The 21,382-nt window shown below is 35.7% G+C and overlaps 1 protein-coding gene across 5 annotated transcripts in view; it reads right to left on the bottom strand.

Moving 5' to 3' along the window:
• The window catches only part of LOC146003848 (advillin-like), a 143,306-nt gene that overhangs the window by 59,127 nt on the left and 62,797 nt on the right, over positions 1–21,382 (bottom strand). For all 5 annotated transcript variants that reach the window (XM_083142310.1, XM_083142309.1, XM_083142308.1 and 2 more), the window contains exons 2-6: positions 16,927–17,009; positions 13,642–13,755; positions 11,168–11,367; positions 6,613–6,838; positions 1,599–2,121 (exon numbers count right to left, since the gene is read on the bottom strand). In XM_083142310.1, coding sequence (XP_082998436.1) covers positions 1,599–2,121; positions 6,613–6,838; positions 11,168–11,367; positions 13,642–13,755; positions 16,927–16,998 — 1,135 coding nt within the window. In that variant the 5' untranslated portion in view covers positions 16,999–17,009. The remainder of the gene's footprint in view (positions 1–1,598; positions 2,122–6,612; positions 6,839–11,167; positions 11,368–13,641; positions 13,756–16,926; positions 17,010–21,382) is intronic.

Below are 21,382 nucleotides of genomic sequence, written 5' to 3'. Positions count from 1 at the left end.
TCGGTCCCGCATAACAATAAGTACCTATCGATATTTGTTTTCAATTTGTCTGAAGCCACAAAATGTAAATGGGTGGAAATGTTCATTTGCGTACTCCATTTCGTGTGTTCAGTTTCTGGCACGGTTTCCTATATGCATAGTGCAGCACTAGCGCATAGATTTGGAATTCATTTCATGGATAAATTCACCTCTTACCGTCGTTTCGTCATAACGAGTAAACAACGGATTGACCCAACCTATACTTCTAATAACCTTGCATTGTATAACAGATTCTCTTTTTTATTTAAAAAATTCTTAACCATTGTTATAACTGTATCTTTAGTCAAACTAAAAATAAATGTCTGATGAAAGGAGTGTGTGTTCTCCTGAAACGTCACAACGAAAAATTGTGTTTTTATGCTTGTAATAACCGCAGACTACAAGAGAAATAATTTTAGAAAATGCAAGCAATACATATATACAAGAAAAACTATTATGACATTAAGTATTACGTTAGATTTTGCCAGTGCTTTTTTTTCTGGCGATACACAATGGTATGTTGTACCGGCACCTTTTTTATGGTTGATGATAAAGCTATACACATTTTATTTAAACAAAAGAAATGTGTGGGTGTGTGTACTTGCTCCATATAATTATAAAAGGTGGAAAATCAATAATGCAATTAGTGTACTTTACTGCAAACAAGAAATATTAATAACATTAATAGACTGAGCTATATAAATATACAGTCAAGCCAGGGAAGACAAAACTACCTGGAAAGGTCTATTCCAAATGCTAGAGGGGAAGCAGGTAGAGGCACCAGCCAAACTATGCTGTCAAATTTTGTTTATATAGATTCGTTTTGTTTTTATTTTCATTCAGAACCCTTCCATAATTTGAAACATATCTCTACTTACTTCATTGATGTTTCCACAGCAAACTATTTTCACGGAACCCTTAACTTCCCAAAATGTCATTGCTGCCACAGACCTCCAGGTACCAGACCGGAAACATGAGCCTTTTTATATGGGTCAACTTTTAAGCTAAAAATTTTGTAGAGAGGGGGATACTCTCATGGCGGAGAGAATACCTTCATATTTCTACTTGTAACAACTATTCTGAAAATTGTGAGTCATTGCACCACAAAGATTGAAATTTTTAAGTTTACTAAGAAGTATATAACTCTACATATTACACTACACAAGTGAGTACAAATAATTTCATCACAAAAGTGAAAACTTAACAAGCTCTAATGTACATCTTCACCATATTTCTAGCCCCAGGATTATGCACAGCTTCAAACAAAAGCTCATAGTTTTCAGTCTTTAATTAGAGGTCTGTTATTTCTGCAGTCACCCCTATTTTGACATTGAACAAGTCCAGGCACATTTCTGTCCATGGTTTTCGGCTAAGGCAGCCAGACTGCATGTTTTTTGTTTTGTTTTTTCGGTTAACAACACTTTGCACCCCTCAGTAAGTTCCTCTCCCCTAGATTGCAGATCCCCATCTGTCCATACCCTACATTATTGGTTTTGTTGAATTCTATATTGATTCTGTATGATATCTATGAAACTTCCAGATCATTCTATCCCTGTAATATAATATGGACAGAAACTTACTAGAAAACTGCCTTGTTATACCAGTTGTCTGGTTAGGATCCCTCCACGACTGGAACAGCATCTTGAATTCCACAGGCTCCCCTCCATCAATGACACGAGTGACAGGTGTGTGTGTGGGGTAATTCTTCTTTTTCACAAAGCCATGTGCATTCCTCATGGCTTCCACACGCTCTTTATTCGAGGCCCTCTTTCCGACCCAAACCCATATCCCGGCCACTCCATTGTCCACTATGAAAGAATCATCAGAGTTAAGATCTGCCTGGAAGAGGGGCCCACTTTTCACTTCCGTCACCTTCAGGGTGCCCCCTTGGTCACTACAGTGATACAGCCGCAATGAGCTCCTTGTGTTTTCTTCAACTAGTTCATCTTCCCCTGCAGTTTCGGCTGGTTTCACGTCACGGCTCTTCAATGGCAGGAACTTTTCCCAGTAGCGACGCTCCACGTCTTTGAGAGTCTGTTCTCGTCCATCATCCACAAAGACAGCAGACGAGCCACTTCTCTCAGACTTCAATTGTTGCGCTACCTATAAAATATAAGACAAATAAAAATAACCCCTAATCTAAAATGCAGTATATCCAGAAGATAGTCCATATACATCTCCAACAATGTTCATACAAAATCAATACAGTAATTAATATTCAATTTATAATTTTGCATATTAAACTTAAAACTTTATAATCCTTTCTTTAGAATCTAACATATTTTATAGAAAATACTTAAAATTTAGTGGTGAGTGATGTAAGGTTAAGAATTTCTCTGGTTTTGTCCCTGTTTAAAGTGGCTCTGGGGTTCATCTGACCCCAAATAAATGTGTACCTGGGAACAACTCTTGGGGATTAAAGATGGAGCATAGTGTTGATCATACCACCTCCAGAAATGGCTGAGATTGAGAATGTGTAGAGGCCTACCTCCACATACTAGACATTATGAATGAAGCTTTCCACGGATATAGAAACATGACAATTTTTAATAGCATGTAGATATATACTATACATCCCATGTATCAGTGACATGCACTGAGGAGTAGCTAGTCTAGCAGAGACAGATCAATCAATCTCACATCTCTAATTATTTTCAAATCACAATATTTATTGTCTTGTTAAAGTCACAGTTCATATGCAACACTTTTTTTTCCACGTGCTTCTTGTCCCTTAGTGCGATCCGTGGGCAAAGCTGGCCTAGCTTGCTCTTCCTCCACCTGACCAGTTCCAGGTAGAAACGGCCACCCAAAGAGGAAAGGAAGATTTCTGCTTCTACCTCCCTTGCCTCCTCGCCCGCCCCCCCCCCCCACACCCTCCCACTGGAATGGTTGAAAGCTCGTGCTTTCAGGTCTCCCAGTCCTATAGGACAGATAGAGGATTGGTTTCCCATAGATTTTTTGGTAAATCCTCTAAAGAACTCAGGGTAAAATTTTCTGCAGTACTTATGTTCTCTGTATTTACACAACCTTTTACACGTTGTACAATATGTATGTATAATATGGGATGTAGTTTTATTATTTATGAAATGGAAACGTGTTATGTGCAGACAATAATGTTATGCTTTCCTTCTTTTCTTTTTTTTTTTCAAATATGGAATATATAATGATTAAATTACAAATATGTGCTCAGGCTCTCATTCACTCTCGTTTTACTAGTGTTTTATTTAAATATACTAATCTTTTGGCCTCTAACAGTCATAAATACGGATGTATTTATTTGGGCAAGAGAATGCACGTTCATATTGTTGTTGGTTTGGTTTATTTTACTTTGCTTTTCTGCCACATTTGGTTATCTCGAAAATGAGGATGAGTGATGATATGATGAAATTGATGAAGGGACCACATATGTACAATCAAACCCGTGATGAGCCCGCATTCTTGTTCCTATGTATTGTACTCTGCAGTGAATAATGAAATAATTTGGAATGAAAAATGTATCTCAGAACTCAAAAAGACAAATGAATATTATTGAAGAAACTACAAAAAGTGTGTTTTGTTATTTGTTTTGTTTCTGTGCATAAAGTGGACTTAAAACACCAAATCAACCAACCGTGTGAAAGTGGTTATCACAGCACACTACAACACCAGGAGTTCTGGTTTCAAACACCGACCTGGCCATGGGTGTTCTTTGTGTTTGTCCCTTCATTAATTTTATCGTATAATCTTTGCAATTAACCAAATGTGACAAAAAAAGTGATGCTAAGTAATAAAAATGAAATCAAATCATTGATTGATTGCTTGATTTGGTTTATTTTACTTCACTCTTCCGCCACTTTGGCTAATTGCAAAGATGATACAATAAAATTGATGAAGGGACACACACAAGGAATACCCATGGCCAAGTAGTCAAATTAAATCGTTTTTTTTATTTTTGAATGGGGGTGGGGCTTACGTGTACTTTTTTAGTACTCATTCATCATTTTGCAATATTTTCCTGTTATTGACATTCTTTTTTTTTTTTAAGGAAAACTCGGCCCTAAAGCTCCCTTGAGCATGCCACTGATTGCTACCTCAAGTGTCGACATCATCACACATCACTGCCATGTATAGCCAACACTAGAGATCCTCTGAATATCCAAGACTGGATATCCCATGGATGACCAATGGGCATTATAACTGGATACCCCATGGATGTCTAATGGATATCCATAATATCCATGGATCTGATTTAGATATTGTGCATATCCTATGGACATCCCTTGGAGATTGATGCTGCATGAGTCCCTCTATGTACCTTTATGGTAAGGTGCAATATGCATGAGGAAGTTTACCTTTGACCTTTGGTGGCATCAGTCAAATACATTCTCATTAATCACTAATTTCAAACTCAGTTTTCTCATGCAAGTTTTCTTTGATCATGACACAATGCAATTACTTGTGTTTTTGACTTCTCCCACATCCACAAATTTTTAACCTGTATACTTTTTTATACTTTTAATTTCTGAAAAAGGGCACTCAAGACTTCAAAATTTAAAGTTTGATATGCTTATATAGTCATGCACAAAGTATGTGAATTCAAACTGTTCATCACTAATTTCATTCACTTTTCCCTTGCATTCTATGTGCTTGTACTGGAGGGATTTTTACTGGTTGTGTTTAATCATTTTATCATCCACTTTGTTGTCACTTTTCATTGAAATCATGCATGAACATCAAAAGGGCACCATGGAGAAGCTGTTCAAAACCTGCTGCCATTACATGCAGCTTCAAAATCACTTTTCCCCCATTGTTGTGGTCTGGATATCTGTCTGGGAGTTGACTTAGATTTCTCCAAGCAGGTTGAACCCGATTGCATGTGCTGCCACCTTGCTGAGAGGAGGAAATCCTCATGTGTAATAGCTCCTTTAATCCACATATCTAAAATACCTGATTGAGACCAAGTTAATTTTGTGTATTCATTTTGAAATGTAGGATATTTGACAAGCAACGTGTGCATCCAAATATTAACTTACTTGATTTTTTTATTGGATTTTTGTTATAAAACATCGCTTCTTCTGCCGCTCTTGGCTAATCACAATGAGAGGATGAGTGATAATATGATGAAATTGATGAAGGGACACTCACAATGAACACCCATGCCCAGTCTGGGATTCAAAACTGAGACCCCTAATCCCATAGCATGCTGTGCCAAAAATGCCAATACAGAGGTAGATAAGTATTAAGTTGCATAATAAATCTAAGAAGTATGAAATTGTACTTACAGTGCCAGATATATACATACATGGGCATATATATAGTTCACGTAAAGGAGGGGGGTTCAACTTTTGATATGATTAGTGTTGCTTTATTTCATAAGTAAAAATCCAGGACACTGCTGACCGGAAGCTTGTTGGGGAGCAGGGGGGGGGGGGTGCTGGACCCGACAAAGTTGTGTGTATGTAGTCACGAAGTCATGTTACTTAGTATTGATACTTTTCTGTTCATCTCGTATCAAACAACTTGAGAATGTTACGATGTTTACTTGGTTTTCTTGCACTGCTTTTTTTAAAACCAAATTTCTTTAAGACGACGTCTTTCCTGCTGGAAATTTCTACTGTTTTCAGTAGACAGAATGTACTGTTATCAACTAAACTCTACTGTGTCTCTCGGAAATCTACTGAAACTCAATGGTTTCCTACTGAACTTCTACTAAACAAGTTCAGTAGGCCTACTGTATGTGTACAGTAGAAGAAATACAAGTGAAATATTCTCTTCATATACAGTGTATGTAACTCAACTTGTTGGCTGTAAATTTAACTTTTCATTCCTCCTGATTTGCAATTTGCTTTTATATCTATTTGAAAATCTAAACACAGTAGATGTACCAAAACACCTACAGATCTACTGAAAACAGTAGACAAAATTTTCAGCTGGGAAAAAAATGATAACTGGTTTGACAGTCCCAATGTAGTTTTCTTATCGCAGAAATTCCAAAACTTTCACGAAATTGCAGACATTTGGCCTGCAGTCCCATCTGGTGTGTGGACGTAATTTCTTTCCCATCCATATCTCGTCCTATATGTCTCGAATTTAGGAAAATAAAGTAAGTCCGAAGAAATTTTTATGAACAAGCTGAACAAACTGTGAACACTACTGACAAAATGGAGCGTGTGAATACAATCATCCTTGCCAACCGCCTCGTGAAAATTAAAAGAGATTGCAAGTGAACTGAACATATCCTATGATAGTGTGTCTATGCTGATTCATCACCAGTTGGGTGTATCGTAAACTGTGCTCTCACTGGGTGCCGCGATTGTTAACCGATGAGCACAAAAGTCAACTCAATTGAAATTGGATGGAATTCTTACACACAAGAACTAAAAAAAAACTGGTCACACGATTCAAAAAGGGCTTGGAATACTTTGGTGACTATGTCGAAAAAAGTTAAATGTTCATACATTTTTTAACAATAATTATTTTCTTTCTAATGTCTTTTGTTTGTTTTATACAGGGGGTGTAACTTACTTTTTGATTTACCCTAGTATTTTATTGAACTTTCTCAACATTAAAATAAACGGATACCAACAATAATAATTAAAGCAGAAAGTTCTATACCTTGGCAGCCTGGATCTTCTCCATGTTGTTTGCAGTGCGACCCACCCACACAAAGACAATCTCCTTGGTCTGCAGGATGAAGATGTCTCCACTGTTGAAGTGCTCCCAGGCAATAGAAGCCATCTGCGTGACCGTGGGTGTTCTCTTCCCCTTCACTCTGAACAATGAGGGTTCGAAAGTATCGGTGACATGGTTGAATCCAGAAGCAGCACCACCTTTCATCAATCTGCATGAAAGTAAACAAAAATCCACCGCTTTATATATACTCGTAATAATAATAATGCAGTGAAACTTGTACTTGTAAATAAAGCATTCTGCATATCCCCCCACATACATATAGCTGTTCATACAAAGTGTCACAGTTGCTGTGCTTGAAAAGAGCATACATGTCACTTTAAGCAGGAGTACATGTGCACCCACCCACATACAAACACAAACAAACAATGACAGATATGAATTTGTAACCAATACAACTAACGTACTCATATAAAACTCTCTGATACTAATTAATAACCGACTGCCTACTAATACAATATACATGGAAAATATTGAATGAAAAGTCTTATCAGCAATGCACAAAACCAGGTAACTACAGTGCAGTTTACCTATGTAAAAAGAGGCCACATATTTGGAAATTTTAAAAAAACATATGGAATATTATTTATGCCTTGATAATCATACAAATTATAACAAAATGGCAGAATTATGTGCTAAATTATATCTATTTATAAACATATCAAATCTATAAACGCATTGGCAATTTTACTAATAAGACTCATATACTTGTATTAGCTGATACCAGGTTTGTCAAAAGTCCAGGAACCATTAAATTCTAATGGGTTCTGTTGGGTTCCACAACAGGACTGGAACATTTGTTCTCCCACAATTTAAATTCAGTCCAAGTTGTGTATTGTTTCATTTCAATACAGAACTTGGACATGATTTAAATTGATCTGGAATAAAGGTTACTGGACCATATTTAAAATATCCGGCAAAAAAGGTTACTGGACCGTTTTTAAATTCGTTTGGAAAAAAGGCTACTCTACCATATTTAAATTTATCCTGAGAAAAAGGTTCCTGGACTGAGTTGAAGTAGTTTAAACATAAAAATGTTCTTTATATAACTAGAACCCATTTACACTTGCTGATTTTCTCTCCCGGACGGGAATTGATTTTATTGAAAATTCCTGGACCTTTTAAACCACTGTGATTGTTAAATATCCAGGAACTCATACATTCTAATGGGTTCTATTGGATTCCGTAACAGGACGGGGACCTTTGTTCTCGCACAATTTACATTCAGCCCAAGTTGTATATTTTTTCATTTCAATACAGAACTTGGACCCTATTTAAACTGATCCAGAAAAAAGGTTTCTAGACTGTATTCAAATTGATCCAGAAAAAAAGGTTCCTGGACCATATTTAAATTGATCTGGAAAAAATGTCCCCTAGACCATATTTAAATTGATCCAGAAAAAAAAAGGTTCCTGGACCGTATTAAAATTGATCCAGAAAAAAATTCCTGGACTGTTTTTAAATTGATCCGGAAAAAAGATTCCAGGACCAAATTGAAATACTTTAGAGATAAAAAGGTTCTTCATGGTCCAGAACCCATTTACGCTTGCTGACTTTTTCTCCTGGACCATAATTGAATTTATTTAAAATTACTGGACCTTTAACAACTCTGGCTGATACCAAGAGAAACTGTAGACTTAAAACAACAACCAAGAGCAAACCAGTTAATATGTCCCATCCCCGTGTATGTGATTTTGTAAGTCTACACTGCAGAAACCGGTACCTCTAATTTGTATCACCCATGTCTATTCAACTGCCATGCCATGGCATAGCTGTGGTACATAATATATACTGCATGGACAAAAGATTTACAGAAAACATGTAGATTTAGAAAGTGCAGAAAACTGAATAAATAGCTACTGCCTGTACAAACATTAATAATTATAACATGTATCAGTCATGTGATGGAAGAAAATATGGCATGTACATTTATAATAACGGAGTACCAATAAAGCAGTAAGTGTGCAATGGAAATTCCCTCACTATTATCTGTTTTCTGAAATTTACTAATCTTTATTCTACTTTCATTTTAGTCTAATAGGTGCAGACATTTGTGTTATTATGAAAGAAAGAAGGATTTTTTTTTATCCAAACATTTGTAGTAAGTATACCTGCAGGGTGCAGCAATCTTTTGTGTGTCTGCGTGAAGATTGTATAGCCTAACTATTCGACTCGTGCAAGTCTCATGTCAATATATTCTACAATAATTGCATGTACATTGAATAAATTTCCGATAATCATCAATTTTGTACACATGAATGTCATATTTACTTTCATTCTGCAATGAGTATAAGACAAAGTGAGATCATGCATCACATCAGAGTAGTTATCTTTGGAAATATTGAAACAAGAATTCACGTTGAGTTTTTGCTGGTGCAACACAAAGATAAAATACAAGGAAAAATATTGTACTTTATTAAAAGTGCATGTGTAATAAACAAGTCTTATACTATCCAGCCAATGTGATTGTTTCCTGCTATGTTTATTACACATGCACTTTTAATAAAGTACAATGTTTTTCCTTGTATTTTAACTTGTGTTGCACCAGCAAAAACTCAACGTGAATTCTTGTTTCAATATTTCCAAAGATAACTACTATGATGTGATGCATGATCTCACTATCTGTTATCAACATGACAAACCTCAAATGGAAAGTTGTTGTAAGCCTTGAGTAGATTTTTATCATTGAAGGAAATATTTAATCAATAATTTGTATGTGCTGCAATACAAATTGCACAATTACCTCGCAGAGTAGCAAACCATGGAGAATGAACTGGAGTGAACATAAAGAGTGGAGTAACAAATGTAACATTAATATCAATGTTTTAAGAAATTATGTTCGCAACAAATTTAGTGTAGGATAATGAATAAGAGCCAATAATGGTGTACTATATAGCACATAAATGACTACCATTTCTTGAATCTCTATCGATCACAAGGACAAGGCCAAGTACTATTTAAATTAATTACTAGTTGAAAACTAAGTTCATGTTTTTTCCTAATTACAGTGAAATAATTAATAAGTATTCTCACAATTTCATTTTAATGCTTCCTTTTTATCTCCTAACAGAAAATTTGCAATATTTGAACTTTGGAGCATACTAAAGGAAAGCTGTAAAAATCATCTGAGAGATCGACTCATTGTCTCTGTAACAAAGTTCAACGTTCAAATCCTAGCCTGGGCATAAGTGCTTCTTTCATCATTTCATGTAATCATCATCTCATCGTCTTCATCATAATTATCCAAAAAGTGACAGAAAAGTAGTGCAAAATCAGAAAAATACAAGAAAAAGGTATTAACATATGAGAATGTTATATGAAAATTAGAATGAGAATTAGATAAGAGAAGTTTCTGATTCCTTGAAAGTTATACATAAGTGCATGAATCCTTTAAAACTCTCAAATTCAGAAATAAAGAGATAATCTTAATGAGAAAAAACTTGCTTTCACTGAAATCAAATTGTTTTTGAACCAAACTTGCAACTTTCTCAGCATATATTCATTTTTGCAATGGCTTACATAGATTCTCTTCCTCCACTTTTCCCTCCCTCCTCATGTACAGAATCGCTAGTAGGATATCTCAGGAATCATCACGCAAAAGCCATCAATGTGACACTACCATATGGGAACATGACGTAATTAATTGTTCTAATTATGTTGATATTTTTTCATTTCTAAATGTAACAAAACCTAACATCTTCACACTTATTATTTTACGAGTTAGGGACATGAACATAAATAATCATTATTTACTTTCAATAGCTAGTTTTGTTCATATTTTCATGCCCATCTAATGGTAAATATGCTTGGTACAGATATAAAATGAAGTTATCTTCAAAGTTGTCTCTTCATTTGCCCAATGGTTAAAAACAGAATAACGTTTTTTAACAGGCAAGCCATAGGATGGTGGCTAAATTAAATCAGAAAACTAAATCAAATAGATCCAAAGGTTCAGTTCTAAAGAAAATTGTTCCAGTATTGAAATTCATGAAATCAGACTTTCACTGATATCAATATGGTACTTGAGCTTCTTTTATGCATTTCCAGACAATAAACAGTTCTTGGTCAATCCACTTTTTAACTCAATCCAGGAGACAAACCTCAAATATGGAATATTCCACAACAGAGATATTCCAGTGTTACATGTGTGACATTCACACATAAAATGTAAGGTTGTAGACGTGCAAATGGATTAAAATATTCATAATGAACTGATTTCATAGAATTATGACGTACTTTGTGGTGACTGCTAACAATTATTTCTTTTAAAAAATAAACTTGAGTTTGATGACATAGGCTGAAAGCATGAAAAAAATTAACGAAAATATGTTATGTGTGTGATGCTTTAACAATGTAGCAGAGTTTGACTTCATTTGTGCGTGAAGCATATAGGCTACAGATGCTAAAAATGTTTGTTGGTGAAATATGAAAATTATATGCATTCAGTAGAATACATCAACAGTAAAATAAAATTACTTACGTTATCCCATTCTTGAAGTAAGAGCGAAAACGTGCAGACTCTTTGCCCTCAACTTCTCTGTGCTGCACAGGCCCACCTCCTAAGTAGTCATCCAGCTCAACCGTTTTGTAAGCTGCCACACCAGCCTCATCCTGGGAAGTCTCCAAGCCAAGCCAGAAGTGGACGTGGACTTCAATTGAGGTTCCCCGAACCTCCCTCACCTGAAAAAATTCATCCCAAATAGTAAGAAATATTCAGGATTCACTATTTATTTATCACACAAATATGATTAAATATTTCAAATTTTACAAGTGAAGTTTTAACGGAAAGAAAAGCTACTACATACATCCTTCCTGTGGAGTTATTAGTTACCTTCATTAGCTTCATCAGAAATATATTAACGTAGTAGTAAATGAATTTAAAAGGTTAAAAAGATAAAGTGAAGGGGTAGAAACAAAATAATGCCAAGCCAAATTTTTGAAGAGTTGGATTTTGTGATGCTATTTGGTGGTAGTTAGCTCAATTACAAATTTAACGTCACATATTTCCCAGCTTATGTAACACACAATGTAGCAAGTTGCATGATTACCATGAATAGCTGTTTACATTTGGTGAAAGAAAGTTAAATCAAATATATTTTAAGTCCACTTTATGCACGGATAGGCTAATTGAGGCTGGACCTGTAGTTTAAAGTGAAGTTAGAACCACTATGTGGAGATCGAACCGGGACCCCTTGATTGCAAGGTCAAGACACAAAGATAGCTTTTGCTTTAAAAACTTAGTAATGAAAGCCATGACAATTGTGAATTTTGGTGATATCTAAAAGTAAAAACTGAAAGAATCATCTGACAATATCAATTTGTATATGTACTTATAACATCTGGAAATAGTATTTGCATAGCATTGTTTCCGGCAAATTTGTGCACAACTCCACTGAATTGTAGCTCTTATGAAGAATTTCTTAGAAGATTTCCACATCTAGATTTAAGTTACTGTCAATAATGAACCGTCAATAAATACTTTATAAAGAGCATGATGTCAGAATTATTGAAAATTCCATGTACTCCTGCACAAATGTTCATCTATACTAGGCGTGGGAATTGGAATAATTTGGACTTGAATTATCCGTATCTAAATTCAGTGGGTTTGTGAACGTAAATCATGAATCTTGAATCCTAAATCAAATGTCTGAATCCTGAAGCCTGGTTTTAATATCTGGATCTTGAATCCTAGATTCAATATGAAAATACTAGAGCTAATAATATCTGAATACTAACTCTGATATCCAATTCTCAAATACTGATACAGAATCTTGAATTTAGAATGAAATATCTGAACCCTAATTCCTGTATTCAATATCTGGATCCCAAATCCTGAATCTGATATCCCAATCTCAGGTCCTGGATGTCATAACTGAATCATGGGACCTCAACTTGATATGTGAATTGTGGATCATCAACCTGATATCTGAACAGTTAGTCCTTGATCTGATATCCGAATCATGATACCTCAATCTGATATATGATTCCCATACCCTGGATCTGATATTTGAATCCCATATCCTGAATTTGAGATCTGAGTCCCAAAAATATACCAAGTACATATTTCCTCCTTTGTGCTCAAAATTATATTTCATGCTTTTTTTTTTCACATTGCATGAAGGACAATTCATTACCAGCCTTGCCAAGCTATGAATTCCTCAGGTTTTCAATCAGTGGTGTAGCATAGTACTTTGTCAGCTTCTCATTAATGGGTACCTGGGGGTTACAAACAGTCAAACCATGCTGCTGATAACTACAGATAAGAAAAAGATATGTCTTCATGGTATGTTGCAATACATAGGGGAGAACGTTTACTTTTTTTTAACAACACAAAATTACTGAGAATGATTCAATAATCTTTCCTAAAATACTTGCAACACGAAATTCAAGAAAATACATTATCCCATGCCTATTATTGGAAAACACTATTCCAGCAATGGGTGTTGGGGTCATATTTTCCTCATTTCCTTTGTGAAAGTGAAGATGTCCATATGCAATTCTATGTTACAGTTTTAACCATAATGAGTTTATTTTTCAGTTCAAGAAATCATTTCATATATATATATATATATATATATATATATATATACACACACACACACACACACACACACAGAGAGAAATAATTAATACCTCGAAATTCTGGGTAACAAAGTTTCAAGACTGCATAGACAACCTTGCAGGACCCTAAACCTTGGTGGGGAGTAAGAAAATCCTTATTGTAGGATTTGCAGAACTGCTTTGACTTCAGTACCACCAGCATGTGTTATTATTCATTGTAAATATGAAGAGTTTCCAAAATATTCTTGGTGTCAGCATATACAGTCGACTGCTCTACAAGTCTACTCCCCTTCCTAATTAACCACTAATTATTATTATTATTATCATTATTATTAAATAATTACTGTGTATACATCTTCAATATCATAATAACTACAAACAATTATCACATACCTTCACATCAGTGCCTCCAGGTTTACCATACTCTGTAGCTGCATATACAATGTACGAATCGCCTGTGAAGAACTTTCCATACTGCTCTTTTGGGATGGGTACCACCTTCATATTCTGTTCAATGAAGCAAAAGATTTGTAAATAGCTATGAAATATTTGGTTCTTACTTTTACTTAGTAACTACATTAAAATTATTCAAAACTATGAACTAATGTTGGAAACAGATTTGTTGAAATCTCAATCTCACAATCTCTTCTTAGGTATCAGATAACTTTATGGAAATATTCGGCGTGAAGAATCATTCCAAGATATCACAAACAGATATTGAGAGTGATGGATGTTTCTTCTTAGTTGTGTTCATTGTTTGTTACACTCATATTTCAAAATAATAAAGGCATGTAAATTAACATTTACAAAGCTTGGCAAAAACACTGCACAAAGGGTTTAAATGCCAAAATTAGAAACATGGTGCTTGTTAAGTAAGTTCGATGCTTTTATATTGTTAATATTAAGGATGGTTCTCTTCCTTTTAGGTGCAGAAGTCTAAAAGTGTGTACATTGCACACATCTAGCTGAAGTTTTAAATTTTCTGATGATTTGTGATATTCCTATTGACTGCAGTGTGTTCCTCATATACAGAAACCATGTGAAGAAATTTAACATTTCATGGGAGCCCAATCAAAATGCAGAAAAATAATAGGTTTTGAGTATGAGTTTTCATTTTAAGTACACAAATAAGTTAAGGACTACATTTAAAGTGAAATCTACACCAATATGTGCTCAACTGGGCATTGAACCCACAACTTCATAAATACAAGACAACAATGTTACCACTATGCCAACAAGGAGTTTCAGTAATAAGTGTGGATGCATAAATATGCTATCCACAATGTGCTGCTGCAGTGCAGAAGGCATATACATACACATTGCATTTGTTTTGACTAGATTCGGTTGGTGGTGGCATATAGATGTTGAGAACATAACAATCAGGTTAGGTAAGATTATGTTAGCTGTAGTAAAAACAAAAACAGTAGCAGAAGAGCAAGAAGATGAAAAAGAATAAGAAATATTATATAAGTAAGATGTATGAAAAGTTGTCTGCTGTTTAGCAGTGTAGTTTGTGCATAATAGAAAACCGAAATATGACTCAAGAACCATGGGCATGATGCGAACATTGAGTTGCACTTGTTTGAAATTTTGTTTTAAGTGCACTTTATATGCATGTAAGGTAAACAAGACTGGACCTGTGATTTAAGGTGAGATCTGAACCACTGTACAATGTGCTTCCACCAGGTATTGAACCTGGACCCCTTCATTACAAGGCAACTATGTCATGACTACACTTTCGGGAAGTTGCACTTGTTGTTTTCAATAGTAAATAATGATAGCTGGACAGCCAAAGTCCACAAAGAGAGCAGAACCCTTAAGATATTTCTTAATCAGAAAAAAAATCACAATTTTACTTGCACTTGTTCTTGATTTTATTTTAAAAATTCCATTTTGCCATAGACAAATTCTAATGAAAAGTATGTTTCAAACTGCAATAGTTTTTCTTGTCTGTACGCATTGCTTGCATTATAAACTGTTTTCTTATGCTTGTAATAACCGTAAACTACAGGAAAATAATCAAACTGCAATGATTAGGTCTTCTGTATTATGTGATGAATTCTTTATTTGTTCCTTGAGATATGAAAATTATTCATTTATTCTTTCATGTAGGTTTTTCTTTCCATGACAGTTGTTTACAAGCGAGAATATATGTAAACAATATTCAATTTCATCACACTTGCCAAACTAATATATGCTTTCTTTCATATTTATGTTATGTATGTGTGTTGGTGGGGTAAAAGGAGGCAGTTGTAGTGCCTTCTAGGGCACAGCAGAAAGTTTTTATAAAGGGGAATCAATTCCAATTGCATCCATAAAGAGAACATATATTGAAGTTTGCATAATACAATGTATTTGAGAGTAATAATGAGTTGTGGGTTTGAATCGCAGACATTTAAGTGAGAGAGACATTAGCAGAGAAAGACAGAGAAAAAGAAACTAGGAACAAGAAAGTGAGTAACAAGTCAAATAATACAATTAAAGATGGCAAGAGAGGAGAAAGATTACTGTGTAAATTGAAGTGAAAATCTAGAAATACATCAACAAGATAAAAGTAAAAGGGGGAAATAAAAATGCCCTAAAGAGAATTACTTAATATTTAAGTAGACATGAAGGCAGTCAAAAATTTTCTTTTTCCAAGTATTTCCTTTTGGTGTCCATACATTTTTTGATTTTGACATAGTTCACTCAGGTCACTGCATTTCCTAACAAAGAAGAAAATGCAAGAAGTATTCCTCAGGTGAGGAGTAGTGGAGAATGTAAAAATAAAAATTCAAATCAAACACCGTCAAAAATTGGTATATATCTGCTTTCCTCAAAAGTGTTACCACACAACATAATCAAAATGATAAGTATTATCACAAGAATTTCTTAAGATTAAGATGATATTAGACCACCTGAATATTGAACAATCTGTATCAATTGGTCACACATTAAATTACCTTATCTAACAGCTAGTACAACAAAGGAATTAAAATCTTGCTGCATTTTCCTTCTTTCTCAGAATTCAGAGCAGAAGAAAATCAGTTTTGAAATATCTTCTATTTCCATAGAAATTATGAAAGACTGGTTTAAGTGGATAGTAATTTCTTATGTATGCAATGCTAGAAGTGGAGCAGCCATAGGTCTTTTCTACTCTTACTGTGGGCGGCCCTCATGCTGGCAAGGGTAGTGGGGAATGGAGAATACGCCACAGACCAACCAGACAACAGTGGTGGCGCCAAGAGTTACGAGGTTGAAAAGGGGAGGTGCAGCATGCACCTCATTTTACAGGCTGCTCCGTTTCTTATCGTGCTGGATTGGTCGCTTCCCCGCTCCCTACTTTCCTTGTCAGCGTATAGGGTGCCCGCCGTAAGAGTAGAAAGGACCTATAGGAAGAATTACACAGGCATTCTCCCCTTGCTGCCCATTGTTGATTATCCCCATGTTAAAGCACAGGAGCATATCCCCTCAGCTAGCTCCCAAGCTCAAGCAAGCGTATGTACTATATATGCATATAATAATAAACAAAAAATTCAATATCAACTGATCAGCTACCTCCTAGACAGGGCTAGCATGCACTCTCCATGGTATTCGTTACTGTATCACAGCTTTGTGGAGAAGAGGATTGGATAAGTACTTCTGAGTAAGGCATGCTCCTTTAAATATTATATCTAATAAACAGAAAGCTTGACTTACTTCTATACGCCATATTAGGAAAGCAGATGAGTTCTTTGGAATGGTTTTAAAAGCAGGATCAACGTTGTTCATGTTTTCCGACACTGCAAGAAGAAATGCGCTTGTTAGCATACAAAAATAATACATGCACACAACAGATATATATACACAACACATACATTGTACTAGTTTTTAGCAGCAACTATTGTAAGGACACAAGGCAAATAAACATCACAAGTCACTACAATATACTTACAAGAAGCAAACCAGTATTTTTTTTAAAATTTAATATTAAGGCAACTTCACTCAACAAATACCTCAAAAAGCCAATATTGTACTTCAACAGGAAGTTTGAATTGAACATCTATTATAACAACTCTTATACTGAATAGCATTGTCAACTTGTAGTCATTTTCAAGAATGACTACAGAAGGGATGAACAAGACATAAAAAAAGTATACTAGGATATAATTTGTAAAAATCTTGATATGAAAACTCTTTTTGTAGTAGAGAGTAAGCAAGAAAGAATATGTTTTACTTCCATCTTTAGACAAGTGATGGAGAAATTGCGAAATTTAATAAAACGTTGAGAGGTTACGGGACAAATATATGCATGTGTGTCTGGAAAGGGGGCAACGGGGGGGGGGGGGGGACATGCCACATTGCAAAGTCAATGTCAATTTTAACTTCTATATTTCACACATGTAATTTAATTTCAGTTAAAGTAGTTTGTGTTAATTATTATAAGGGAATGATAATTACAAGTAGAAATGGTACAGGATCATCACAGGAACACAATAACTTCAAACGATCAAGCAGTATGCGTTTGTGTAGTAGCTCGTACAACATGGCTGCTCCACTGTTGACTTGAACCATGGAAGAGAAAATAAGCATTATTCGTTCTTTGTGATCTGAAATCTACAGATGAATGAAGGTTCAGTATGGAGACAGTTGTTTAAGTGAGGGGAGAGTGTTCAAATGGGTGAAAAGATTTGAAACCCGAAGATAAAATGTCATTGAACAACACCGAGGTTAGGGACCAGTCAGCATTGTGAAGATCAAGTGGCGAATCCGTGAGTCACTGTGCGTACAATATTGTCCATGATGACCTTAGTTGTAGGCAAGTTGGGTCTCAAGGCAGCTGTCCTATGATCAGAAGCATGCACTGGAGATTAGCTGTCACTATCATTATGACCATTATGTTTATGAAGGAGATGTTCTTCTCGATCGAATTGTGACAGAAGACGAGTCTTGAGTGCATCATTATGAACCATAGAGTTAGAGATTGATTGATTGATTGATTTGGTGTTGATGTCCACTTTATGCACAGTAAGGCTAATCGGGACTGGACCTACATTTTAAAGTGCGATCCGAACCACTATGTGCCTCCACCGGGTATCGAACCCAGAAGAGTAAGAGACAATCTATGCAGTAGAATCATTCATCGTCTTTGGCCACGAAAACATTCAAGACACGATTAAGCAAAGCGGTTCTGAGATTAGTATGGGCAGTCTTAGCATGAATTTAAACAAAGGTACATGGATACGGCATAGTAGCGGAGCTAGCGGAAAAAAATTCTGGCTTTGTACAACAAGGTGAGATTTTAAATTTAATGATTCACTCTCTTTATAGTAATAAAGAAATCTTTATGAGGGAGTTAATTTCCAAAGTAAAAAAGCTTGTATTAGAAGGTGCTAATATATATTTTAGGGATCATAAAGGAGACACTGGAAAAGTCATGCTGGCCATCTTTTGGGATGTCAATGGCCCTACGTTGGCGCACTTCCCAGAAAAGGGTAAAACTGTGACTACTGACTAGTGCTCGATGCAGGAACATGCCAGTGAACAAGCTGAAGCTCAAGATAGGATCAAAACGCCTGGGGACTTCTCTCAAAAGGAGTAATATTTCTTCACGACAAAGACAGTCCCCATACGGTGGATAAACTAGGTACTCCGAAATTTGAGGTGTTGAAACATCCACCGTATTGTCTGGATTTGGCACCATCGGTTTCACTTGTTTGGAAGAACATTTGTGGGTTCCGAAGTTTGCAGTTGGCAAGAAGTAATGGAGGTGGTGCAAATTTTGTTAATGACCACACAAAAGCTTTTTTCCCCCCTTGTGGGCAGATGGACCAAGTGTATTGCGAAAAAGGGTGACTATGTCGAAAAATATGACACAACAAACAATTTATGTAAATACCCTTGTGAAAAAGTTATTAATAAAATTCCTGTTATTTAATGACTTTCCCTCGTCAAACGTGCGCATTTGGATTAAAATATTCAAATTGAACCATTTTCTTAGAATTATTGTAATATTTATTTATTTATTTGTAATTACTTATAAATATGTAGTGGTGTTTGCTAGGAAATGTAAAAACTAGATTATGAAGACATAACCTGAGTTCATGAAAGGCATTAATCAAAATTTGTTATGACTGTGATGTTTTAAAATTGTAGCAAAGTGTGGCTTCATTTTTCTGAAAAGTGTATCGACCACAGATGATAATATAGTTTTGTTGGCGAAACATGCAAATTATATGCATTTACGTGGGGTGTGATTACTTTCTGTAGAATTCCCCATTGGGGGAAACTTTTAGGGGAGAGGGCTCGAAAATGTTCAGAGTTAGGGAGGTGCAGATATTGTATCTCGAGAGAGAATGTCATGGCACCAGTCGAGTATGAAACTGTTAACTGTGTGGAAAGAAAAACAACATTCTAATGTCAACGTCAAGAATTAGATATGCCATCCCTTTATTGTATTCGAGTACTTGATAACAAGACTTTTTATCTTGACCGAATAACATCAAACTGACAACTTGCACATGTGGCATAGAAAAATGTTGCTTTGCAAAAGCGTTCTTTTTCCTTATCTTATCTACCTTGTTCCGCATAAATTTTTCCTTAACTTGTTTTCTTTCTCTGTAGATCGGTGAACTGTTGTATAACTTTAAAGAAAAGAATGCATCACGAGATAGAGTACTGAGCCGTATTTTTATGAGTTGGTACGCCGTCCTACAACGCCAGGGGTCTCGGGTTCAAATCCCGGCCTGGGCGTGGATGTTTGTGAGTGTCCATTCATCAATTTCATCACTCATCCCCATCTTCGCAAATTAGCGAAAAGTGGCATAAAAAGCGAAGTAAAATAAAGCAAACCAATCAATCATTATAAGTTGGCGCAGGAGCGGTCCAAGGACAGGACGACTGATTCGAGTCTCCTGGGGTAAGCGTAACAACTTTTCTCCTGAGATTTCGGCCAGTGTATGTGAGTAGCGTAGCGTCCTAATACGCCCATATACCCGGCGTTCCCTGATTTAAAATTTTAAAAATGCATAAATGATGTAAATATAAAGTAAAACGTGACTAATTATATACATGTTTGAGCATAATGGCATTATAAAAGCTATTTTTCGCGATCCGTCTACAACGCTCCACTAACAGCTCTCCGGACGCCGGCTAGGTTTGGCGTACAGGACCATACCTGCCTGTAGGGCAGCGTTGCCAACCCCTCAGCTACGAAAAGTGCTGTTCGAACTGTGAAATTATGCTAGAACGCCACCCAATTGTGCTAGGGCAGTATTACTATTGTTATTATTATTATTATTATTAACAATATATTTTATTACTACTTTTAGATGTTATATTGTATCCGACCCTAAGATCTATTTATTTTAAGTCGCTTTTTTGCCTTAGGTTCTCTGGGAGTAAGTTTATACGACAATGAGGGTGAATGAAGAACCGATGAAATGGTCTATGGACTATGTGATGGAAAAAACATAATTACATGTCCATACCATGCCAAGGGTCGAACTAGGGCATGTGGCTCAGTAAATTTGTAAAAATACTTCACATATTTTTTTCTAGCAGGTGGGGAGACGGAAGATGACATGACACAGTATAAGCGTCGTTACCTTTCAATTAGGGCGGGGGCGGTGTATAATCCACAAATATCTTTCGTATACTACTGCATTTTTTTGCGTTATATGGAAGGACGTATTAATCCATTTCCACCTCCAACAACACCCCGCTAGACACACACACTGTTGTGTATAGTTTTTTACAACGTTCAAATGCTCATACAATGCATTTCTATGTAAACTAACAACATTTCCAAATAAAAAAAGGAAAGGAAAAGAAAAAAGGTACTCACCAAACGAACAAATAAAAACCGCCTCTTTCCCACTCCTTTCTATATTTCTGAGCATACGACTCCCATTTCTGGTTTAAATCCCCACTTTATTTTTCTTTTCGGGAGTTTCACAGTTACTTCGTTTGCTATTAGAACTCATTTTTCGAAATTGTTCCAAATATATTTTACAAAAAAATATTTAAAAAGCAGGGGAAAAAACACTCACAGACACACTCAAACACGCCCAAAAATACACTGAAAAACGCAAGCACGAAGAATTAAAATCATACACACGAACAACGCTTTTTTCGCCGCGGGAGACGGCTTCCGAAATGATAAGAAGATGCCGAC

The sequence above is a fragment of the Lepisma saccharinum genome, chromosome 20, assembly GCF_977018435.1.
Source record: "Lepisma saccharinum chromosome 20, izLepSacc3.1, whole genome shotgun sequence".
NCBI classification, from domain to species: Eukaryota; Metazoa; Arthropoda; class Insecta; order Zygentoma; family Lepismatidae; genus Lepisma; species Lepisma saccharinum.
This window is presented reverse-complemented; position numbering and strand designations above follow the sequence as displayed.